We start from the raw sequence: 26,644 nt of genomic DNA, 5'->3' as shown, positions 1-26,644 counted from the left end.
TTGGATAAACAGATGATTAATTACAAAATCAATAACTGAATTTTTGTCTATTTATAAATGGTCACGGCAGTTTCTGACATTTGCAATATTGATACCTAACCCAAGACACTTTTTTTTTTTCTTAGGATGAATTCTATATATCAATCACTATTCACTTTCACATTTCATACTTATAGTTTTTTTTTATTGAGTGTAGGAATATTTTTCATAGGATGTATGAATATTTTCCATAGAGTTTCAGGTGTAGGGTATGTAGTAGTAAATAGTGGCTAATGAAAATAATTTTTTTTTAATTGCAATTAAATACTTTTGTCCATCATAGTCTAATCGATTAAGGATATAGAAAATATGACATTTTTTTTAGAGAAATTTTATGCATTAATCACTATTCACTCCCACAAGTCAAACCTATAGCTTTTTCATAGGATGTGACCGTGTGAGAATTTTTTCATAAGGTGTATGAGTGTTTTTCATAGGGTGTATAATGTGGGGTGGTGAACAGTAACTGATGATAAGAATTTTTTTTTTTTTTAATTAGAGTAAATATGACATTTGATAGTGAATCAAAAGCCGACTCATATCATACTTATTACACATCATATGAATTTATCATTCAAATAGAAAATACTTTAAGATTCTAAAATATTTAGAAAATGGAAAGATTTAAAAAAAAAATAAATCTTAAATCACAAATAAAAATAACAAAAAATTAAATTGAAAAAAAAAAAGAGGGGGGGGGGGGGGGGGACTCCACCCAAATCCCATTTATAGGGGTTTGCACCCCCTTACAGGGTGGTCTCGACATCGTTGCCAGGTATAGAATGTAGGTGGGGGAGGCTTAGTCTTTGTGGAATTTAAGCTAATTGTGTGCGTCTCCAAACCTTTAAACTCAACCTATAATTATTTAGGCAATAATGTAAAATTCTTTAGCCATTAAACATTATGCGTGATATGTTTCCTGCATGAAAATCTCTAGGTATCTAAGTCTCTTGGTTGTCACAGTTCCTCATCTACCTTACTTGCCTATCACTACATTTACTAGATACAATCCTCATCAAGCACTGGGTTGCTCGGTGCAGTGTTCACCAAGCAGTGCTTGCTCAGTTTGGTGTTTGCCTTACTCGCCCACTCTTCCTCGTTACTCACCTAATCTTTTTTTCCTTCTCAAGTGACATCACTGAACCTGAACCTAAGTTCCTCGTGTTACAAACACTAATTTGAAACATTATAGTCGAGACTACTCTTATAGCATGTGAAATGCCTACAATCCTAAATCACTAATGGACTATGTGTAACACACTCTCATGCGCATCAATCAAGCAAGTTGTTTAACCCTAATCCAATGTGAACTCTCTTTCCTTTTAGTTAATACTAATATGCCATGATATGCTTATGGATCTAATGCATATAGTGAAGGAAGAGAGTATTTACCTGGGCAAACCAAAAGGGTTTTGGCTTTGAAACCCTAGTTCTGTGTGGCTCAAAAGCTAGTTTTGGGCAGCTCCAACAAACCTCAGTGGTTGTGTCATAGAGTGGAAGTAGTTAAGAGACATTGTGTCGTGATGGTGGTGTTAGTGGTGGTTGATGATGTGCATGGCACTGACATGTGTGTGAGTGCTCGGGCATGCAACGACTCAACCCATTGCATGTGCATGTGCGAGAGGGTGTGGGAAACAAGGAGACTTACTGACAACAAGGGTAGCACGTGGCATGAAAGTGCTTGGGTGTAGTGGCCGAATGAATGTAATGTAGAGTGTGTTTAGGGAGCCACATTGCCGCACAAACTTGGGTAGCAAAGTGTGTAGGTCGTCCCCTAGGGTCCTATAAATAGGGTTTGGAGGAATGGAACTTTTAGTATTATAGGCTTAATGAGGTGTCTGAATGGAACTTGGAGTCATGGTCAACCTAGGAGTTTTGGTTAGGTTAAATGATTTGTAGTTGGAGTGGGACTAGCCTTGTGCTTTCAATTAGAGGTGTAGTGCAAGTAGGTTTCAGCCTAACCTACAAGGCTCATTCTCGTAAACTATCAATGGGCTTGGCAAGCATAGTGCTTGGGCTTGCTCTCCCGCTGCCAACCTAGTGGGCTTGGGCCTAATTTTTGGTCTAACCCAATTACACTTTCTAAAAATAAAAACCCATAATTCAATTATAACCCTATCTTTCCTAATTTAAAAGTCTCGAAAGTTATGGGTGTTATATATGTAATATTAATATTAGTATTAGACTACTTAATATCTCAAGCTATTGAACTTTTTTTTTATATGTAATTTTATTTTATTAAAATATTAATGTTTTATATTATTGGTTTGGATATTGATAACAAAATATTTTATCATGAATCCGGTTATAATTGTGAATAATTTATATAGTTATCCATGTATTATATGTGAAATTATATTAATTCGATTAAAAACTAAACATATGGGTTAGCTCAACCCATTATATGAAATAGGCTAAATGGGTTTAAGCAAATTAAACGGGTTAAAATTGGTTAAATGGGTTGAAATTGATAAAACTGGTCGTATCCAGGTTAACCCAATAAATGTTAATTACTAGATGGGTTAAACGGATCATGTCGTATCATCCGTTATTTATATAGGTCGAGTTGGGTTTTAGGGTTTGACCCGTTTAATTAAATGGGGTTGTGATCAGGTTGACTTATATAGTCTAATATTCATGATTTGACACGACACGAATACAATCTGCAAACATGAATTGCCACCCATACCGTCTAGGCCCCTCTTGTCTGGTTCCTAATTGATAAGGTGTTACTTTGATTACGGCCAGATAAAGAAGCTGCCTCCAGTTGCTCCCTCTTACCCTTTTTACTAGCTAATATAAAAATAAATAAACATATTCATTGCCTAGCACATACTAATTATCGCCTTATAAAATATCGTGGAACATAATCTGGATTGAATGCAACTTACTCATATCTTTAGGAAGGCATCCCAATGCATGGTTGGTAAATGATATAGTGCTAATTGGCATAACTTGAATAGGGGTTGATTATGGTGGATGACTCTTGATTAGTGTTTTAAAACTTAATGCTAGATATAAGGTTAGGGCATATAACTTTGACCAATCTCTTCGAAAAAAGTGAGATCCACCATAAAATGTAGATTTTTGTAAATTCTTCTAGGTGGATTTTACTTTTTGAATAAAAACTTGCACAAAGGTTGCATGCTTTTGACTACATAAACAAATTTAATAAACAAGTTTTGTGTTTTTGTAAATATTTAATTATATATACATCTATCAATAATTATATTTATAAATACTCAATCAACACGTGTAGTACTATTAACAACACGATTTCTTCTTATGATCTTTTCAAGTATTTAATCATTTTAAAGATAATACTATAAGAAATAATGAATTTGAACTTCTCAAGTGTGATCTCACGAATATATAGCTAATTTAATAAATGAATCGAGCTTATCCTCCCTAACTAGGTGTGACCATAATAGTAGTCTACTTGATGGGAATTGAATAGGAAGGGCCTAGATTATAGAAAGCCCTAGACGTTCTTTTAAGTAAGATTTGAGCCATAACTTGACCTAACTACACAAGAAAATTTATTGAATCTTGTATTTGGTTAACGCTAATAGGCAAAGGTGAGTTCATATTAAAATTCAACACAAAACCTAGTACATGCCACATCATATAAGAGTAATTCAACGAAATGAAACCACTACCCTTATGCAGATTTGATGGGTGGTGATCACACACCAAGCGGTGTACCCCTTGAGTTTGTATCCTCCCTATAGTGATGGTTCTAATTGGGGGTGTAAGTTGAGGAATTTTCAAAAATACAACCATTTGATTGAGTCAAACGATTGTGCCCCTTATCAGTGGTTGTGCCATTTGCCAAACAGTGCATTGTGGTCTATAAATAGAGACTATTTGTGCACAAATCATTTACTTGCAATTTCTCTGCCCAACACAACCTTGTGGGACAAATACTCGTGTGAATTATCACCATTTTATTCAAGAGAATATCTTCAAACCAAATTGGGTGTTTTTGTGCATTTTACACCCCCCAATGGGCGATGACACATGATTAGTTTATTATACTTAGGTTTACCTACAAGTTACAAAATCTCTTTTCCCCTCCTGTGAGTCTATTTCTCTCTCTTCATTTTCTCTCAAGCCCTCTCCCTGTGAGTTAGTTTCTATGAACTTGGTCTCTCTGGTTGTTACTATGAAATTCACGTTTACTATGAAATTTACGGTTGGAGGGCTTGAATATATTGATAATCTACAAAACTTGGTCACTAGTTATTACTTTAAGGAAAACTGCTAAAACTTTTTCACACAAAGGGGGAAATTAGCAGTGCTACCCAAAACAAAGAATAGCCAAGAAGATTCAAAAACTTTTTTCGGCCGATCGTTGGAGTCCCTCACCACTACCGAGGTTTGAGAGTGTCAAGGACACTTCAGATGTTGCCTCATTGTTGTCCAATACATGGGAAGAGGGGAGAATTCAGTTTTTTTTTTTTTTCCTCTGGAACGTACTCTTCTAGCCAAGAGGAAGAAGACGACATTGTTGGTCAAGATGGTGCTGTTTTGATTGACGGTCAAAAGGATTCAAATATATTTATGCTAAGCAACATTTTCATTCAGCTGGTTGAGGAGAAAAACTATCAAACTTTTGGCTTTGTCTGAAGTTCCAACTCTAGCAATGGGCGACATCGTTCCACATAAAAACAACACGATGTCGTTCCAAGAACCTTAGGAGCCCCTCAAAAGAAGCAGCACGACGTTGTTTTGGCAACACCAAATGTTGTTGTTTCATTTGGACCTAAGTGGCACCAACGGCTTGCAACAGATCTTTGTTTCGGCCCATTTCATTGACCATACCAAAAACTAGTCTACTGCACCAAACATGCAGCACTTCCATTATTCTCCTTATTTGAAGTACAACATGAGGACTTCTAGGAAACAACCTTGGATTAAATTCAAGGGTAATTATTATTAATTTCTTAATTAAGTTGTAATTAATTTGGTTTTCACATTTTGAACTATTGTATTTCTATATTTGTAATAGAGGACGTCTATCATTTCTACACTTTTTTTTGTTAATTTTAAACTTTGTTATTTATGGAACTGAAAAAAAGTATTGATCCCTTGAGGATTGAAAAATTAAATGAAAGAGAATTTTTGAGCCTGAAAGAGGGATATTAGTTTTCTTCTAACCTATAAAAAAAACCTTATACACATTAATAACAATAAAGACATCTAAAAATATAGAAAATGACCAAAGTGGAAGTGGAAGTGATGTAAGAATCATGGAAAATTTGGGAGAACACAATGCTTGGGCAAGAACCTTGATTTTACATTGCATGAATGACAAAATAATTCCTAATTTCGAAAGCTATGAAACTACTAAGGAATTCATGGATGCAATTGAAGACAGGTATCAATTAAAGTTTGATACTTATATACAATTATTGTTAGACAAGTATAATAGGACTTGCATGAAAGAGGATCAAAGTGTGAGCAATCATGTACTTCAAACGAAATTCTTTGTGGAAAAATTATTCGATGTTGGTCATCCTCTCACTAAATTTAAGTTACAACCAATCTCAATAGTTTTCCTTTATCTTATGATCATATTGTTATTTTCTTAACACATAGTGAAAAGAAAATAATAATGACTTCAATTCCAGTACATTTGGTACTTGAACAAGAAATGATGATGAAGAGGAACGAAGAGAATGGATCATCCAATTTAATGATGGTCAAGACATAAGTTCTCCACAAAAAGAGATGAAGCGAAAAAATTCAAGAAAAAAGAACGGTTGAAAAAGAGACAAAGTAAACCATTCGGTAGAAAGAATGGACATTACCAATCATAATGTCCTAATAAGAGAAAATGGAAAGAGTGTAAGGAAATTGTGATGACAATTTTAGAAGTAATACTCATGGAACCAGAGTCAGATTCTTGGTAGGTTGACTTTACAGCAATAAGACATATTTGCAGGAACAATATGGGCGTAAAGAGTATATGGGCAATAACACATTGTGATGTCTTGGAGCAAAGTACATGCAAGTTTGATGTAAATGGTTCTATTATTTTACTTAATGATGTATTCTATGTGCATTGTATTCGAAGTAATTTAGTATATGTGTTTGTACTAGATCAATAGGGCTATACAGTTGAGCTTAAGTCTGAAACCGTTATTATTTGTAAGAGTGATGTATCAGTGAATTTTGTGAAAAATCCCAATATGTATATACTGTATATTGATATTGATATTAATAATAAAGTGTCTATTTCTGATTATTTGAATATGTCTACCAATTATACATATTTATGACATTTAAGATTGTGTCATATAAATAAAACTAAAATGATCAATATGTATAAAAGTGGATAAATATATTAATACTACAAATCAATTCAGATGATTTTGATATGTGTGAATCATCTATCACAGGCAAACTGAGTAGTGAATCATTTTTCAAATGTTAGAAATCCATTGATTTACTTGAAATAATACATTTTTATAATTGTGGGCCTTTTAGAGCTAAAACACACGAGATAATGGAGTATTTTATTACTTTCACTGAGCTATTCAAGATATAGACATATCTATTTACTCATACACAAATTTGAGGCAATTGAAAAAACAGAAAGTAGGAGTAGAAACTCAATTGAGTAGGCTCATTACAAATTTTAACAGTGATAGAGGAGGAGAATTTGAAATTTTGGATGGTTTCTGTAAATTGAATAGTATAAAATATATTTATACTATGTCATACAAGTCTCAACAAAATGAGATTGAAGAAAGGCGAAATAGAATTGTATTAGATATGACAAGATCAATGATGCCATATGCTAATCTACCAACACATTTTTGGAGAGAGACATTGTCAGCTGTAGCATACATATTAAATAGAGTTGAAACAAAGACAAAACCTCTTACATCTTACGAGATATGGACTAGACATAAACTAGGTTTAAACAAACTAAAAATGTGGAGTTATAAGGCACAAGTGCTCATCCCAAGGTCATTAAGGGATAAATTGAAAAGTAAAAGCTGGGAATGCAAGTTCATCGGGTATGTAGAAAATGGAAGTGACTATAGATTTTTTCACTCTATTAGAGAATTGATAGAAAGTAGGAATGTTGTTTTTCTAGAAAATACAGACCTGATTACTCTGGTTGATAAGATAGATTTATTGAATGATCTTGAAAATTAACAAGTCTCTACATAATCTGATAATGAAAACACTAGTGTTACTCGGTCACTTCAAGAATTGATGTTGGAGACAATGAGAGTAAAAGAACCAGACGACTATCAGTCTTATTTCAAGATCATTATGCTCTTAATACTAGTTTGGAAAATTTAGAAAATGATCCAGAAAATTTTTATGAGTCAATCAAAAGTGTCGATTCAGATAAATGGCTTGAAGTTATGAAAGATGAATTAGAATCGATAAATAAAAATAATTTTTGGGTGTTAACAGAACTTCTGAAGGGTAGAAAAACCATTGATTGCAAGTGAATTCTCAAAAAGAAATTCAATGCTAATTGAAGTTTGGAAAGATACAAAACAAAATTAATGGCCAAATGATACACTCAACAACCAGGTATAAACTTTGTGTATACATATTTTCCCATGGTGAAGTTCACATCTGTGAGAATAATCATGTCTATTGTTGCTAAAATGAATTTGGAATTACACTAATTAGATGTAAAAATGAATTTTCTTAATGATGAGTTAATAGAGCATATCTTTATAATTCAACTAGAATGATTCCAAATTGAAGGACATGAAGAGAAAATCTACAGGTTAAAGAAATCATTATATGGACTTAAGCAGTCTTTAAGAGGTACTTGAAGTTTCATAGGCAATTTCAAAAATTGATATGAAAGGAGTCAACTGGATCACTGTATATGTATATATATATATATATATGAAAATATGACAATAAAGTAATAATATTTATCATTATATGTTGATAATATATTGTTACCAAATAATTGTTTGGATTTGATGGATAAGAAAATAAATAAATTAAGATCTATATTTGAAATGAAAGACATGGGTGAGGTCGCCTATGTTCTTGGCATAAGAATTTTAAAAAATAAAAATTTAAAAATGTTATATTTAGATCAAGAAAAATATTTAAAAAAATACTTAAAAATATTTGGTATGAAAAATTATAAATCCTTAAATACACATTTTTACAAAAGTCATACTTTTAGTAAAAGTATGTGCCCAAAATATGAAAATGAAACAAACGAAATACTTAAATTTCCTAGGCTCATGTTGTGGGTAGCCTCATGCATGCAAAGATAAGTACGAGACCCGACATTTATCACGCAGTAGGATTTATGGATATAGGATTGGTTGAGGAAGTGTGAAGTGTGTCCTTTGCCAGCCAGTGCTTGTGGTGACCACATAGAGACCACATGTGTAAAATCATTTAGTTACAATTTCTCTGTCAACACCAACTTGTGGGACAAATACTCTTACGGGACTATCACCATTTTGATCAAGAGAATATGTTCAAACCGAACGGGGTGTTTTTGTGCATTTTACACCTCTAATAGGAGGGTGGCACATCATTAGTCTATTATACTTACCGTGAGTCTATGTATAAGTTACATAATCTTTTTCTCCCTCATGTGAGTATGTTTCTCTCTTTTCCCTTACTCTTAAGCCTTCAGCCTGTGAGTCCATTTTAATGAACTTAACTCCCTGTTTGCTGCTATGAAATTCATGTTTGTTTACTATGAAATTTTGACAAATCTCCCTAGATCAATGACTTGATTTGGAACTCGATTTGCAATTGCCAAACATTTCTTTTATTGTTTCTTAGGTTGTGAGCTCTCAATATTGCATTTCCAATTCTTCTTTCTTTCCTTCTATCAATAAACACCTTTATCTTTTTCCTTCCAAAACTACCAATCCTCAAAGAATTATTTTGCAGGCAATAGGTCTCATGATATCATCTCATGATCATTCCTTTCAGAACCAAGTCCATTTTTGTTGATGTTGTGTTTTGCAGCCCGAGCAACTCCGCGGTAGGTGAATCCATTCCTGCGAAAGGGTTCGGGTGGGGGGGGGGGGGATACCTTCAATACCTAAGTTAGTCGGATTCTTAATCTATTATTTATGGGAGATCAAATGAAAGTGCTGAGAGAGTTTTTTTGCCCCTCGAGGGAGGGATACATATATACCTGGCAGGGGCGATCCCTTGACAAGCTGATTGTGGTGATGTCGCTTCGTACCCAGGTCATGTCCTCTACCAACTCTCTGTCATGTGACAGGCTGTCCATGCCTAATTGTGGCGACCGCTGATAGCCCTGGGTCCATGTCGTGGCATGTTTGTCTCCATCCTTTATTAAATACGGCGCGACCTTGGTCAGACGAGCCCTCATTCCAGGTCTGTCCAGTCGTTCGTGCCCAAGTGCCAGGGTTGTCCCTAACTCTGTGTGTGCATATTGTCGGCCAGAAGAAGTGTCAAACCTTCTAACTCAGTTCCACACCCCACGCGTGCTACCTTGTTGCTTCTTCATGGGCTTCCTTGGCTGACCTTGCCCTTCTTGGCCTTGCCTGGCCCATCTTGTTCTCTCATACTGTTTTCGTCCTATCGGGTTGCCTTTAGACCCATCAAGGCCTCATGGGTTGGGCTTGTGTGGTCTGGCCCAACACTGGGAATGACCCTTTCACAGTACCCTGTGAATTCCGACCATATGCATATGGTGAGAATTCAAAATGTTTCCTTCCGCCCTTCTCGGGCCAGTTTCCCCTAATGCATGTCTGGCACCCTGCATTTGTTCGGTTACATCATCAATGTCTTGATTGCACTTCGGTTTCTTCGCACCCCTTTGTTATCCGTTGGTTTGAGGTAGCGGGAAGTTCGCCCATGCACTGGGTGAGGTATTTGATTGTGCTTCCTATGCGCCCGTTGCTTACATTTCATGCTTTCTTGGGTTTTAGTTGGTTGGGTTCCACAATGCCATCTGCGCGTTTCTCGAGACCTGGCACGTCCCTTGTGTTTCTGGCTCGGGGTCACTTCATTGCCTGCTAAAGGCCAACCGTCATGTCCTTCTCTGTATAAACCCCCCATATTTTCCTCATTTTCTATCATTTATGCTTTTCATCCTCCAGTCTTTTCCTTCGAGCTTAATTTCCTAGTTTCTCCCTTCACTCTTTTGGTTCGTTCATTCTTTCATCTAGTTCTCGATGGCTCCCAAAAGATCTTCCGACGCCCAAGGCAGAGTTTGGAGTCACTAGTCTCCGCCGATGAACTCTGTGCTCTGAGGAGGATGTACAACATTTCAGAGTCGGTAGTTTTGGAGATCCCTGGGCATCACGTTGCTGCGGTGGACTCTGATGGGATGGCATCTCTAGTAGTGCTCTATCCCTTGATGTTTGCGAACAGTATTCATCTCCCTTTCTACTGACCCATCCAAGACATTCTCAACTTCCTAGGATTGGTCCTGGCGCAGCTCCACCTGAATGCTTGGTAGCTTATTGTTGCCAGCTGCATGATCTTCTGAAGGGTGCTCAGTTTTGGTCCCGAGGAGTATCCTGATCTAACAGCTTAGAAATTTCTGTCATTATACTTGGTGCTGCACCTCGATGGGAGCTTCTGTAGCTTCCAGGTACATTCCCCCAAAAAGCATATCGCCAGCCTGGAGAAGCGGTATTCCCACCTTAAAGACTAGTCCCAACGATTCTTTTTCATCTCTGGCTCGGGATGGGAGTATCCTGAGGGAGATGAGGTCCACCAGGAGTTTTCGGTCTAGGCCATCTGGTCGTATGTGCTTAATAGAAAGAGCTTGCCATTAGGTTGAACAGAAGAGAGGAGGCCAGGCTGGCGGCCGTGCAAGCCTGGGTAGCAACCCATGCCCTCGTCACTGAAACTAATGTGGTATTAATAGAGGCCAACATCCAGAGATTCCTATTCTCTCTCGACTATTCGTAGGTGTTGCATCCAGACTTCTAGGGGGATTCCCCTTTGCCCCGGGGTCGAAAATGCCATTCCAGCCTTCCTACGACCAACGATAGGGAAAAGCAATGAAAGGGGGCTTCAGGTCTCGTCCTGTCACCGGAGGTGGCGGACGGTCTGACCACTCTGAGGTCCTAACCTCTTCCTACTGTCAAGCCCCTGTGCAGGAAGTGCAGCGTCCTTAGTTCGTGTTGCCCGTGGTCTCGTCGACCTTGGGTCATGCTGTTGTTGAAGAGGAAGGTGACGACAACCTTCGAGTGGCCTTCTTCAATGCCTTTATCAGGCCTGAACCCCATGGGCCCATGTTGGAGGTCGAGTTGTTCCCCTCCTTCGAAGAATCACTCTCACTAGAAAAGGCCGTTACTCCCATCTCCTCGACCAACGTGACAGATGCTCCTTATTCCCCAATCGATTCCAGGCTAGTCGATCGAAAGGAGGCCAGGCCAAGCTTTCCTTTTTTCGTGGAGTTGAGCGATGACCGTGTATCGATCTTGTTGTCTTCTCTTGGACACTTTCCCGACAGGGAGGCCAACCCCACAGCTGAAGATGTGCCTATTACGACTGAGGGACCCTCATTGAGGCCTGCTGTGTTCAAGGAGTTGATGTTGGTGGAGCCAGCACTTGAGCTTGCGAAGGCTAATGCCAACAGTGAAGCACCAAAGGATCTTGGCGTAAGCCCCTCCTTCGAATCCGTCCGGAACGCACCTAGGCCTTCGTGGCAATTGGGGGAGTGTCGGTTTGTCCTCGTATGCTGGGACAGAGAGGGCCTAGGCGACGGGTTTAGGTTTTGAGAGAACTCACATTGAGGCAATTAAGCAGAAGGCTCAGAAGTTAAGGCCTCTCTTCGCCCAGGTATTTTTGTTTGCACTTCTTCAATCCTTTGAAACTCTTCTCCTTTTAACACTGCTTATAACTCAGGCTGCAGACCAACTAGCTGGTGTGATCGTGGAGGAGCATGGGAGCTCGAGGCGAAAAACTGGGCACTTTGGTCCCTGGCCCTCCTTGCCTATATGGAAGTTCGCAAGGCAAACCAGGAGGTGGAGGAGTTGACCCTTGAATGCGACACCTTGGTAGAGGATTTGGACATACTAAGTGAGCGCAAAGGACTTGGAGATGAGAAGGCCCTAGTTGAGGGTGAGTTGGCCAGGACTAAGGAGGAGCTTTCCTGAGTTGTGTCGGAGTGTCGGCGTCTCAGGGATGAGTGTGCTGGGATTTCATAGGACCTACAAAGGCGAGAAAAGGAATTGCAGTAGGCACGAAGGGGGCTACTGAAGCTCTTGGAAGAGAGGGATCAACAACTTAAAGAGCGCGCTTTAGAAGCCAGGCAACGCTCGTGGCTACTGTCTAGACACTTTGAGCTGACCCAGTGAGTTCGTTGCAAGAAAGCTCTTGTGCAGTGACATGAGGGCCAGGTCCGCACCTTCAAGGTGAAGCTGGTTGCTACGACGAACACCATCCTAGCTAGAGACATTAAAATCTCGGCCATGGAGTCCAACCAGGCAGCCATTTGCACGTACTGGGGGGCGGTCATGTCCCAAATCAAGGGTATTAGAGCTGTTCGGGATGAGGTCGGGGAATATGACTGCAATGAGGGTCTAGAGCAGCTAAGAGACTATATTGGTTTAGCACCATGTGGCTGATTTTAGCACAATGAACCTGGCTTCCCTCAAGCCCGACCACCAAGTCTTCAAGTTTGTCAAAACCCTTGGGAAGGACGTGATGCTGCTTGCCTTTCCAGACACCCCTCCTCCGCCTTGATCGTTGTAATTGCCCAGACTCTTTTTTCTTTTTAGCCTGACAAGGCCACTGATGTAACTTCTCTATATGTATATATGGACTTTGTGCCTCTCGCCTGTGCATTTCTCTCATCTTTACCCATTTCCCTTTCCTTTTACACAGTTTAGCAAGTCGAGGGAGTTATGTCCAACTGGCCATTTGGACAGAGCTCGAGATGCTCTGGCCTAACCACTTCTTCATGGCGAGTCTAAGGACTCAGCTTATGGTTCACGAAATTTAGCGTGTTCTTGGCTTTTTTGGCATTTCTTTCTCAAAGCTTTATGCGTCTCGAAGGGAATGGGGCCAATAGTATTCTGCCCGTGTTACTCTTGTGACCAACGCCCTTTTGCCTACATAGTTCCCTTATATTCCCTTATATATTTCGGCCAATACATACTGGGCCTCTTCTGGCGAGATACACCTTTGGAGGAGTTTAGAGAAACCCTTTTTATACAAGACTCCTTCCAATAGTGTGAATTGCACAACTCTGTTTCTAACCTTTCGCGCTTCCTCCTGGTCGTTTGGTACTTGGCCTTCATTAAGAAATTTCATGATAGTTGTGGCCCACTCGAGTGGCATGGGAGAGATAATTGATACTCGAATCCCAATAGCCAGGGCATCAACTGTCCTGATCACGGTAGGCAGCCCTTGCCAATCAGTCCGGCTTTTGATTTTCTCCCTCGAAATTTGATAGATGTGGAAGCAATAAAAAAGGTCGCGCTCCTTGCTCACTTGCTGAATGTACTTCTTTAACTTTTCTCCTCTCGTGGTGAACTCTCTCAACACCTGATTGACAACCACTTGAGAATCAGCTTTTACTTCGACTTCTGTGGCTCCTAGCAGCCTGGCCACCGACATTCACGCTAGCAATGCCTTGTATTCACTAGCTTTATCTCATAGTCGCGCTCCTCTCCAATCTCTATGACAATGTGCACCCTTACACCCCTTTAGCTCAGCAATATGAGCCGTCGACGTAAACCTGCTAGGGCTTTCCCTGAGGTGCAACTTGTATTTCTTCTGGGAAATCGGTGAACTCGGCCTTAGCCTTCTTGTAGCGACCACCAGCGCAAATGCTAACACCTTTGTTCGTGGGTATTTGGCCTCAGCTCCACGGAACGCTTGACTTATGTAATAGATGGGCCATTGCCCCTCTTCTACATCGCGGATTATCATGGTGAACACGGCATGTGGCGATACGGCTAGTTACAGGGTCAAGTTTTTGCCCGGCTTGATCTGATTGAGAAGCAGCAGGTGAGCTAAGTACTCCTTTAGCTCGTTGAACACCCGGTCTCATGCTTTCCTTAGGACCTTGAAGAAAGGAAGACATTGGTTAGTCGAGCAAGCGATGAAGCGGTTCAAGGCTGCCATCCGCCCTGTGAGCCTTTGCATTTCATGAAGTTTTCTTATTCTCCTCGAGCACCTCTCTTTCTCACTCAATTGATCTCTCTTTCCATCACTCTCACGCTAATCACTGTCACTTGGGGTGACGTGCCATGCACTTGGCCATTGGTAGCATGGCTTGCCTCTCTATCTCTCACTAGCCAAGTGCCAAGTGCCAGGTTTAGCCTTTTTGTCTATGGTGGCCGCCTACACCAGGACGACATACACATTACGACCTCTTCCTCACTCTGTCGGTCATAACGTTTTGTTACGATTGGTTGAGTTATTTCTGTTTCTCCTAGCAACACCTCTCTATCTCGGATTTCTCTGGAAATCACCGCCCCTAGGGGCTCCGTTCTCCACCACTCACACCTCGACGCCATCGACAGTCCTCCGTTAGAGCCCCATTCTCCTCCAAGACTAGCCCAGCAACCCGAGGCCTTCCCTCTCTCTGGTTCTCTCTCTACTACATCTCTCAAGAACCACTCCATGCCACCGAGCACCTCTTGGTCTCTTTTTCATCTCTATGCCTCCTCCGTCCTGCTCTGCAACACAACCACCATGCTCTTCATCCTCGTTGGTAGGTCATCTCTCCTTCACCATCTCTTTCTCTCTCTCATCTCTCTATTTTATGTTGCAAGAGTGGGTAATAAAGAAGAATATTGTGTGTCTTTGTTGTCTATGTTAGTGGCTTAGAGTTGTGAAGTGCTTTGTGATGGAGGTAATTAGAACTGGATTGCTACTTTAATGGATGTGGGATTTGAATGTCTCCAAGTGTTCCAGCGGGTCCCTAGACCCATCATATGCTTCCATTTGGGGGATCTTGAACTTTGGTAGAAGGGGGAATCCATGACTTCCGTGCTATACTTTAGGTCCATGCTAGTGACCAACTGGTCTATGGAGGATGACGTGCCCATTCGCTTGGCCATCTCCTTGTCCCCAAACTCCTAGAGCTCGAGGTGCATCTTGTGTTTCTCTTGTTTGGTCGAGGCGATCTCTAGGATGCACCGCGATAGGTGAATACGTTCCTACAAATTTAGGAAAAGAGGGTTCGAGGTGCTGGGGGATAACTTCAATGCCTAAGTTAGTCTGGATTCTTAATCTATTATATATAAGAGATCAAATGAAAGTGCTTAGAAAGTTTTTTTCTCCCGAGGGGGATATATATAAACTTGGTAGGGGCAATCCCTTGACAAGCTGATCGTAGTGGTGTCGCTTTGTACTCAGGTTGTGTCCTCTAACAACTCCTTGCCATGTGACAGGTCGTCCATGGTTGATCGTAGTGACAGCTGATAACCCTAGGTCCATGTTGTAGCATGTCCGTCTCCGTCCTTCATTAAATGCGGTGTGACCTTGGTCAAGAGCGCCCCCTTCCAAGCTTGTCTAGCCGTCGGTGCCCAAGTGTCAAGGTTGTCCTTGACTCTGTGTGTGCGGATTGTCGGCCAGTAGAAGTGTCATACCTTCTGACTCAGTTCCAAGCCCCCGCATGCTACCTTGCTACTTCTCCATGGGCATCTTGGGTCGACCTCGCCCTTCTTTGCCCGACTCGGCCCATTATGTTCTCTCATACTGATTTTGTCCTATCGGGCTATCTTTAGACCCATCAAGACCTCATGGGTCGGGCTTGTGTGATCTGGCCCAACACTGGGAATGACCCCCCTCACAATTTTTTTTTATTAATTTTGATCCAAAATCTCAAATGGGTCTCCACCATAACTTTCTACCCTCCTCAACTTCCCTAAGACCTAGAACACCATCTTCATCTCTTCTTAGATGGCACAACCATTTGAGGGGCGTGCACCCCACTATAAGAAATCAGACATTTTCCAGCGATTTTAATATCATAGCAAAAAAAATTGCCGCAAATAAGGACTAGTTGTGGCGATTTTTGTTTCGCCATTGAAATCCAACATAATGTATTGGAAATGTTGACGCTAAATTTACTGTTCACTTATTTGCGACGACTTTTATACATTTTGCGGCAATTTTTTGTTGTAGCAAATAAAATTTATGACTGTCGCTTTTATTTGCGACGAATACGAAAATTGCCACAATAGATATTTTGCGGCGAGTTAAAGCTTCTTAACGGCGAAATAAAAAGTGCCGCAAAGAGCCCTTTACAAAATTTATGAAAAATTGTAGAATACTATTTCAGGTAAATCTTTAATCGCCGGAAATGAGTAGTTCCAACAATTTTGATATCCGTCATAAATGATCAGTTCATATTTGCGGCGGCATGTAGCTTTTACGGTGAATTAATATCACCGCAAAAGCTAATAAAATTAAACTGCCCGCGTTCCCCTCTTTCTTTTCACTCCACCCCCTCTTCCCCCCTCTGTTTCCCCAATCCCTCTTCTCCCACAACCCACGCCACCGCGCACAGCCCGTTGCCAATGACCCCACCACTCCACCGCCACCTCACCTCGACAGCCACCCCTTCTTCTCTCCCAGCCCCTATGTCGGAAATTTCCTTTTACTCGAATCTGGCATCACCTCTCTCTCTCGGATTTCTCTGGAAATCATCGCCACTAGGGGTGTCGTTCTCCACCATTCACACCTCAACCTCATCAACAGTCCTCCATCAGAGCCCCTTTCTCCTCCACTTCTAGCCCAATAGCTCGAGGCCCTCTTTCTGTTTCTCTCTCTCTTACATCTCTCAAGAACCACTCCAAGATGCCGAGCACCTCCTGGTCTCTCTCTCATCTCTACGCCTCCTCGGTCCTGCTCCGCCACCATAACCACCATGCTCTTCGTCCTCGTTGGTAGGTCATCTCTTCTCCACCGTATCTCTCTAACTCTCTCTCTCTCTCTCTTTCATCTCTCTATTTTGTGTTGTAAGAATGTGTAATAAAGAAGATTATTGTGTCATTGTTGGCTGTGTTGGTGGCTTAAAGTTGTGAGGTGCTTTGTGATCGAGGTAATTAGAAATGGATTGCTACTTTAATGGATCTGTGAAACTTACCCGCTGGAAATACATAATGGCAACGATAATTTAAAATTGCTGAAAAAAATATTGAGTTATTTGAGGCCTTTTTTTAACCTTTTGCGATGAACTATATCGCCGTAATTGACTTTTCTCAACGATTTTAATGGTAAACAGAAAGACCATTTCCGTCAATTTTTTGAACAGTTGCAACGGAAAAAATTAATGGAAATAAAGTTTTTGCGACGATTTTTTCTAATTGCTAAAATTGATAAAAAAAAAAAAAGGCTCTTTTGTTGCATCGAACATGTATGGATTTAAAAATCGCCGCAAATGATCAAATTCAATGATTATTGGGATATTTACAACGATTTAAAAATCGTAATGATTTCTTGGCCCGACCTAGAACACCATCTTCGTCTCTTCTTAGATGGCACAACCAATCACAACAACCCAGATTACGAGTTTTCATTGGTGTCAACGTTGACGTCTTGCTTGTCCCTTTTGGCCGTCTCTCAAGGCCAACAAATCCAGTGTTTTGTCTTGAAATTTGGGCTCGATCCTAACACTTTCATCGGGAACAATTTGGTTAATATGTACAAGAATTGTGGGGTTTTCAACAATGCTCGATCGCTGTTTGATTGCTTTTCTAAGCTGGATCCTGTGTCTTGTAATATTATGATTGTCGGGGTGAAAATCTTAGTTTTGGCTTGAGGAGAGAGATTTGGGGGAGGGGAGAGAGAGAGAGAGAGAGAGAGAGAGGGGTGGGGGGACTGAAGGAAATAGCTAGTTGAATGGGAGACTGTTTTGATATAATCTCTACTACATGAGTAATTATGCTAGGCTGCATACGTGTTACCCTCCCATTGGGATATAAATCTTATTTTCCCACCGCATGCGGCCAGTTTAGAGGACATTTCTTTGTTGAAACACCAACTATTTTTCGTCCATATATTCTTACACCTTAATGATAAATACTTAACTCAACCAATCGTAACAAAATGTTACGACCGAGAGAGTGAGGAAGAGGCCGTAGTGTGTATGTCGTCCTAGTGTAGGCGGCTGCCATAGACAAAAATGCTAAACCTAGCACTAGGCGCTTGGCCAGCGAGGCACAGAGAGGCAGGCCGTGCTGCCGATGGCCAAGTGCATGGCACGTCACCCCAATTGACAGTGATCAGTGCGAGAGTGACAGAAAGAGGGATCAATTAATGAGTGAGAAAGAGAGGTGCTCGAGGAGATCTAGTACGAAACGGGAAGATAACATTCTGCATGTGTTTCAGACTCCCAGCTCCAAAGTTCTACATTTGTCTTACGATATTTCTCACATATATGCATGTCATCGTCCCATATATGCATCCCAGTAATCTCTGTGATCTGTACATGCAAGCTGAAAAAATGGGGTGAGATAGAAGAATATTAATTATGGTGATTGCACGTAATCTTTGTGAAGTCATATGATATCTATAAAATATTTATTTTCATCTCAATTTTATGAAAAATTAGATTGATGATCATGATCAGGCCGGCGGGCTTGAATATACGGTACTAAATTAGTACTGTGTGAATTATATTAGTTGTTATACGTACTACTCATTTTATTGACATTAGAAGACATGATAAGTTAACGTCTCTATCTACATAATTAATTGATCAGTAGAAAACGAAATTGGCGGCATGCATGCACGCTCGTAAGAATCGAATTGAAACGCACTATAAAAAAAAAAAAAAAAAAGTATTTGTAATTATTATTTTACGGTAAAAATAAATTTATTTTAACTGAAAATAATTATTTCGTTTAAAATAACAAGATCTATTTTCTTGTAATGACGGCTATATATGTGACGTTGAATAGCTCAATTAATAATGTTGAATATATACTATATATAACGTACCAAAAAGAAAACCTAATAAAATTGAACCTCATATCACTGATAATTAGCATTTGTTCTTCAAATTATCAGTTTCTAGCTGGAACATTAATCTGTGAATTACGAAATTATAAAGACAAAATTCTTAGATATAGAAGCCGCCTCCTAGATTATGAATTACGAATTATGATTTTCTTTCTTCAACTAAGAAACTCGATATTTTTATTTGAAATTATGATCACGAAGGCGAGCAATAAAGAGGTTGACAATTGAAATCAAATATATATTAATAGAAAAATCATGCGTTAATGACTGGTGGTTTTAAAAAAATATATATTTTTTTTAAATTTTTAACACTACAAGAAAATTACTTATTTGTGACCAGTTAATTCCAGCGAAATGATTATTTACAGCCAAAATGAGTCTGTTTTGGTTACAAATAATTTTTTCGCCGTAACTAAATGGCCACAAAAGCTCGTTTTTCTTGTAGTGTAGAGGATTTTTCGAGTTAGACTTTAATTATAAGTGAGAAAATTATGATTTTATTAAAGATTCAAGCTAAATTTTTTAGCTTCACTAAGAAATTCATTATAGTTTGGGGTTATTTTAAAACTAAAGAAATTTTTAGAATTTCTTTTTGATGATATGGAAAGTTTCTTTTTGAGCAATGTTACACAACCTCCCCAACCTCCACACACCACATTTTTAAAAATTTTTTTTTGAGTTTATTCTTTTTAAACTAATTCAATTCTTCTATTCATTATTTATATATTAAATATTTGATAAAAGAAAAAAAAAGTATGGTGTGTAGAGGTTGTGTGAATAGTAAAAAATTGTATAGATTTTTTCTTTTAAAAATTTTAGAGAAGGATTTTTTAACCTTTTCAAGGGTTGTCGATCAAGCTTTTAGGAGTTAATATTTTATTCTATTTTAAAGATAAAATAAATATTTTTAATTTTGGAAGGAGAAAGTATTTTTTTTTTTTGGAAAAAATTTAAAAGGCAGTAGGGGCTGGCCCCACCTTTGATCTCTCATTCCTTCAAGACAAAGACCCATTTGATATGAGATCAAAACTTTCAATGTCAAAATCGTCGTTTCATTTTTTGGTGGTGGTCCTTAAACTTAGATTGAATGACGATGACGCAATACCTGATGATTTCAAATTTATTTCTATATTTAAATCTTATAAATTAATTTATGAATTTATTTATTGACACCTTAAATAGATTGTTGATGTGGAAACTTATAACATTTCAATTAGCATAAAAATATCAATATTTGAACCTTTTTTGTTTAAAACAGACCCCATATTAAATTAAGCCTCAGATAATGAAATGAAATGAGATGATTTTAGATAAAAATTAAAAATTAAATAAAATATTTTTAAAATATTATTTTTTAATATTATTATTATTTTAAAATTCAAAAAATTGAATTGAGATTTGAAAAAATTGAATTATTTATTACATTTTATGTGAGAATTTGAAAAAATTGTAATAATATGATGAGATAAGATGAGTTGTGATGATTTCTTAATCCAAACTAAATATTTATACACCAAGCTATATATCAAAATTCATTTAAACCCAACATAAGGTATTATGGATCTTAATAATATATGTTATTACTCGATGGTCCATCTAATAAATATGCAAGAATTGCAAAATATAATAAGAACAATGCTAGAGCCACCATGGGAGCTACCGCTGGCTCTAGCATGCATTTTTTGTGTTTTTTTTAGTTCTTTTTTTTATATAATTTTTTTAACAATTTTAAATATTTTTAAAAAATAAAAAAATTCACAATATCATTAAAAAATACTTTCTTAATCACAAAATCAAATAAAAAACACAAAAAATAATTTTTTTATTTTACTTCCTGATTAAGGAGATATTTTTTAATATATTTTGTTTTACTTTATGATTAAAAAAGTATTTTTTAATAATATTCTAAATTTATTTTATTTTTTAAAATATTTAAAAATATTAAAAAAATCTTTGTAAAAAACACATTCTAAAATTAACGGTAGCGTGAGTTTCCAGCGGTGTCTCTAGCGGTACTCATATAATAATATAGCAAAATTGACAATTTAAAAGAATGTGACATAAAGCCTAAAGGCCCCAAGGATAATTTTGATTTTTGAATGCAAAGAGGTGGAATAGCGTTATTTAGATATTTTTATAATATTTTATTTTTATTTTTATCTATTATTTATTATTATTTAATATTTTATTATTATTTTTTCAGTATTATTCATAAAATATCTAAAAATATGTTACTATCTATTCTCACTATCAAACGCAAGGCAGGGAAAAAAAAGGAAAGAAGAAAAATTTGGAATTGTGAAGCAAAGATTGGATAATTACAAAATTTCCAAGTTTGCAAAAGGTTGCCAGCATTATCTCCACGTGTTCGGCTGTTATAGGTCAGTAGGATATTCTGGGGCCTGTGTTGCACACGACCAATGAATCGAGCACCCAAATGTATTGCCACCGTGAAAGCTCAGATAGTCCTCAGAACTCATCCCAAAGCTATGTTCGATGAACGAGAAGAAGACGGAGAAGAAGAAGAAGAAGAACAGTCCCTTTACTAAGTAGAGCTCCCATTGATGTCGTTTACTTCAACGACGTCGTTGCCCGGAATAGCTGGGTTGTGCTCGAAGCTCGGTGAGTTTCCAGCCAGACAGAAGAAGAAGCTGTGCTTTGACGGAGGAAGGGCTCCACTGCGGTGCGTTAGGGACTCTGCGGAGCGGAATGGCGAGGGTGTTGATGGGAGAATAGAGCGAGAAGAGAGTCGAAGAGGAGGAAGGTTCACGGGCCCGGCCATGGAGGTCACCACATTTGATCAGCGTTTCGGCGAGGCCGAGTTCCCCGTCTGGGAGAAGATTGGCGCCGTCGTCCGACTCAGCTACGGAATCGGTCAGTTCCATTCCATTCACTTATTCGTTCCATTTTGCTCTCGGTTTTTGCATGTCCACTATATCTCAGAAATGGTTAATGCTACAAAGTAAGCATAAAACCATAATAATCCGTAGTACAATGGAATGCCCATGTTTTTGTTCCTGGGTTTCTTTTTCTGAAAAGTTTTATTTTTCCCACATAACATTTATTCTGGTTTGGTTTTATGTCAGGTATCTATGTCGCAATGGCTCTAGCTGGAAGGTTCATATGCTCAATCACTGGCATAGATTCTATGGGAGGTTTCCATTCGTCATTAGATGCCATAGTGGAAGGACTTGGATATGCAGCTCCTCCAATCATGGCCCTTCTGTTTATACTAGATGTAAGTTTTGACTTAATAGTTGATTTGTGATTTGTTCTTATATTGCCTCCTGGCTTCCTGTATCTTGAGCAATTCCATTGTTTGTATCTCAATGAACAGAGCATCTTCGGTTCGGTTTGTTCTGTATAAATTTATGATTTTATTATTAGTATTATTATTATTTTTTTTTGCGGGGGTATGGGGTTGGCATAAATTACCCGAGGTCATAAGGTTTACACTCAGTTTTACAAAGAGTTGTTTTTTGGAATTAGAAACATCACTATTACATATGGACACACAATTATTACCTTTAAAATCGGCATGTATATAGGATGAAGTTGTGAAGTTGTCACCTCATGCTCGTGCCATCAGAGATGTGGAGGATGAGGAGCTATGGAACTTCTTCTATGGAATGTCACCTTGGCAGGTAGATTTTCTAATAGCTGTGCGGTTATGACATACTCTATGAATGTCATTCTGTACAGGAAATGTTTTAATCATCCTCCCTCCTTTTGCAGTTTATACTAATCGTTGCTGCAAGCTCAGTGGGAGAGGAGCTTTTCTACAGGGCTGCTGTTCAGGTTTGTTCTCATAAGATATGTTAATTTCTATCCTTAATGTATTGGTTAAGAGATACTATGAATTGGCCTTGGGGATCAACATCATCATCACCATTGTCATTGTTTTCTTTGTTTTCATGATCATGCTCATCATAATCATTATAGGCTTCTGTACTAGTTTATCTGAGTTTCTTATCAGCCTATCCTTATGCTGAAGATATTCAGACTGTGGAGATGTAATCCTTCAAGTCAAGGAAATGTTTAGAGAATCCAGGAATAAGGTTTTAACTTTGAGAGATATGTGTCACAGTTGTCTATAGGGTACAAGCACTAGTAGATTCTGTTTGTAATATTTTTGAATCCCTAAGTTAACGATTAAGTTGTTAACTGGAGTTTGGCTTACATCCACTAACAAAAATTATTGAATGTGTCCTGTTATGCAAATGAGTGGATGAGATCGATTGGGGTGAATAAATGAGTAGATCAGATCCTTTCACTTTCTGATAAGATGCTACATCCAGTGATTGTTTCATCATACCTTTCAAAGCTGACCTTGTTACTTTGCGAGAATTCCAGAAGTTTCAAATGGTAGATGCTATAATCCACCCACTAGACTTCTGAAAGTTTCAAGATCCGGAAGCCTGACATGCTACATTTAGCATAGTTCACATTTATCCATATGATCTAGGCACATGCATAGCAAGAAACTTCTGGAATCTTGGAAGGCATTAACTAGGTTACCTATTGTTTTCTTTTTTTCAATAATTTTGTTGAACATGCCCTTAGTTTATTGTATCTCAGAAAGATGAAAGCTATGCAGATAATGAATCACTTTTCTGCAGGAAGAAGTTTAATCATGATACTTTAATTTCTGTTTTTGTTTTATTTCACTATTACTAAATACATATTTTGTATTTTGTGTGAGTTAAAAGGGAGCATTGGCTGATATATTTCTAAGGCGCACTGATCTGGTAACTGATGCTCAAGGAATGGCATCTCTGGTACGTACCCAAGTAATGCTCCTTCCTGTCATCAGTAGCGATAATGAAATATTGCATGCGACTAATTATTTTAAGTTCCTTCCAAGTGTAGACCGGGGTGCTACCTCCTTTTGTCCCATTTGCTCAGGCGTTTGCAGCTGTGATTACAGCTTGCTTGACAGGTTCTCTTTATTATGCAGCTGCTTCTCCCAAAGGTTTGATGTCCAAATAAATCATTTTATCAATGAAATGTTCCCTGAATTTAAACCCTCAAGTTAGATTGACCAGTTGCTCATTTTTTCTTCAGACCCCACGTATGTCGTTGCTCCAGTTTTGCAATCTCGAACAGGTCGCAAAGATCTGAAGAAGCTCTTTGCAGGTACTAATTTTGAAAATGAGCTTATTTCTTTTCCATGGTTTTGAAACCACTTCTTTAGAAAAATATCTTGATGGTGATTGTGGTGGTCAGTCCACTTCAGCTAGAATGGCAATGTAAAGTATATTTGACTATTTTCATGGAAGTAGCCACGATCAACCTTCAATCTAACCACTAATTTCTTTATATTAAGAACTAGTTTTTTATAGAGTTAATTGCAAACTTATTACCTACATTTTCACTCATTTGCAAAAGTTACATCAGTATTTATTGATCTTTCTCCCTATCAGACATGATCCATGCTTTCTCACTTGGTCTTTGCGGAGATTTATTCATTTTTTGATAAGATATTTTTTGGGATGTACGGGTGAGATACATTTTATTAATGATCAAAAGATATTATCCAAGTAAATAGGGGGTATACATCAGATACATATTATTAGAGAAAGTGAAGAGATGAAGAAAATCCTGGAAGCTAAAGCTAGAGAGACGTAGGTGGGATTGAGAAAGAAAGCCTTGAGGTCCTCGACATTCCTTGGATCTGTTTCCATATGGTGTCCATACGGTAACTAGTAAAAGTTTACTTTTTAGCACGCTAATAAATGTACCACTCATCTGGGCATCACTCAGTTTGGTCCAAAGCGACTGAAAAAAGTTTGCCATAAAGTGCTAAGAGTAGAGTAAAAGACGATCTACTGATTGTCTAATCATCCTCATTATCCATCTGAGTCTTGTTAATTTATACTTTGAATAGCATTATGTACCATTTAATTGCTGAGAGAATTTTTTTTTTTTCTTGGGCCGGGGGGGGGGGGGGGGGGGGGGGGGGGGGGGGGGGGGGGGGGTGTTTGCAGAAAAAAAAAAAATCAATATTTCTTCTTCTCTTATTCCCATCTCAATGAAACCTTCCACCTTGAAAATGATAAAAGCTAGTGAAATACCAGTGAAGTATTTTGCTGCATACAAATTCTACCCTGCTGTGACGTCTGATCCTAATTCCTCCATTTGATTTTGGATAATAATTGCAGCATGGTATGAGAAGAGGCAAATGAGAAAGATCTATTCTCCCCTCCTGGAAGGACTGTTGGCACTTTACCTTGGTTTTGAATGGATCCAGGTAATTCTAGTTACATGATGGTGTCATTTTTTGATAATTACATGATGGTCATTTTATTGTGAAGATTATAATTTCATTTCAAGAGAATGAGGCCCCGCTTGGATGGTGAAATTGTTTCATCTTCTCTTATCATTACAACTTTCCTAAATTCACACACAAAATATAATAAACAATTCAACTTTTTCAAATCTCAAAACATAAATAATATTAAAAAATAATATTCTAACAATATTTAATTCAGCTTTTAACTTTCATCTAAAACCTGAAAGTGATATATCTGGTCTCTGTTACTTTTGATGCAAATGTGACAGACGAATAACATTCTTGCTCCCATTATCACCCATGGCATATATTCTGCCGTTATATTGGGACATGGCCTTTGGAAAATACATGACCACCGGCGGCGACTACGGCAAAGAATCCAGCAGCTTAAATTAGAAGGAAAGAACTCAGAATAACATATGAAGGAGCTATTCAATAAGGAATAACCAGAGTGTGAAGGAAATTAGCATACTATCAGATGGCAGAGTTGTAGAAGTTTTCAAGTTCGATTTAAGGTATCTAACTCTGTATATGGCATAGAAAAATAGGCTCTGTATATGAACAATGTATAAGTTACAAAGTTAAAGCACACATTCACCAAGTACTATACAAGTTGATTTGCATACCTAAACTATCATCTGTGTAGTTTGTTTCATTTTCGTCACCTGTGTTTGCCACGGGGCCTCAGCTTTGACTTGACTTGTTGACTATTGTTGTGCCACGTTAGTGTGGAGGTCATAAGTAGAGTGAAAAATGGAGCAATTAAGTAATGAAAAGGTAATTAATACTTTTATATAAAATAATACTTTGAATCAAGTTGAATAGCTTGAGAACTACAGCATTGTTAGCCAAAATAGAGGCTTCTGTATCATAGTTGGCCAGCGGTCTCTTTAACCTCTTGCGACTCGTGTCTCACTTATTGACGCAAATGCTTAAACATACTAAAATTCAATACCAATGGTTATTTTTTATTTATATTGCATATCCCACTTTAGTTCTGATATTTCTTCAAATTTCAAGGTAAAAGTAAAAGAGAAATGATGGAAAGACAACTATCTATATCATAGTTATTATACAACTACATAAAATAATTTAAACATAAAAATAAAAGAGGTTTCGAAAGGTAAAAGTAAAATTTTACCTTTCAGCCAAGGTTTACTCGTACGAGATTGCTGAACTCTCATACATTCTATCAGTGGCCAAACGGCTCAATCTGAGACAGATATGGGACTCGAAACAGTCAATGAATTATGCAAGTGAAGAAATAGAAAGTCATTCTCCAGAGAGTTGCAAGTGAGGAGTCGTCTAAATTCTTTTGTTACAGTTCATCCATCTACTGTCTCACTAATAAACCTTGAGTTATAAGGATAAGCAAATCTTAAG

The 26,644-nt window shown here is 38.1% G+C and overlaps 1 protein-coding gene across 1 annotated transcript; it reads left to right on the top strand.

Moving 5' to 3' along the window:
• The first annotated feature begins 21,415 nt into the window (after window positions 1-21,415).
• Window positions 21,416-25,892, top strand: LOC121235310. Its single transcript, XM_041131647.1, has 9 exons — window positions 21,416-21,843; window positions 22,056-22,207; window positions 22,518-22,613; window positions 22,705-22,767; window positions 23,679-23,747; window positions 23,839-23,941; window positions 24,034-24,105; window positions 25,131-25,219; window positions 25,531-25,892. Exons 1-9 carry the CDS (start codon window positions 21,534-21,536, stop codon window positions 25,675-25,677), a joined length of 1,101 nt encoding a protein of 366 aa, XP_040987581.1. The 5' UTR covers window positions 21,416-21,533; the 3' UTR covers window positions 25,678-25,892.
• The last annotated feature ends 752 nt before the right edge of the window (window positions 25,893-26,644 follow it).

This window comes from Juglans microcarpa x Juglans regia, chromosome 6D, assembly GCF_004785595.1.
Source record: "Juglans microcarpa x Juglans regia isolate MS1-56 chromosome 6D, Jm3101_v1.0, whole genome shotgun sequence".
In the NCBI taxonomy this organism is placed as follows: Eukaryota; Viridiplantae; Streptophyta; class Magnoliopsida; order Fagales; family Juglandaceae; genus Juglans; species Juglans microcarpa x Juglans regia.
Note: the sequence above shows the minus strand (reverse complement) of the source record. Positions and strands in the feature narration are given on the sequence as shown.

What these genes read in the sequence shown, in the direction of transcription:
- LOC121235310 (XM_041131647.1), top strand. Translation starts at nt 21,534, where the DNA reads ATGTCGTTTACTTCAACGACGTCGTTGCCCGGAATAGCTGGGTTGTGC. An exon ending in CCGACTCAGCTACGGAATCG is followed by an intron (nt 21,844 to 22,055) that starts GTCAGTTCCATT and finishes GTTTTATGTCAG; the next exon opens with GTATCTATGTCGCAATGGCT. An exon ending in TTGGTTTTGAATGGATCCAG is followed by an intron (nt 25,220 to 25,530) that starts GTAATTCTAGTT and finishes CAAATGTGACAG; the next exon opens with ACGAATAACATTCTTGCTCC.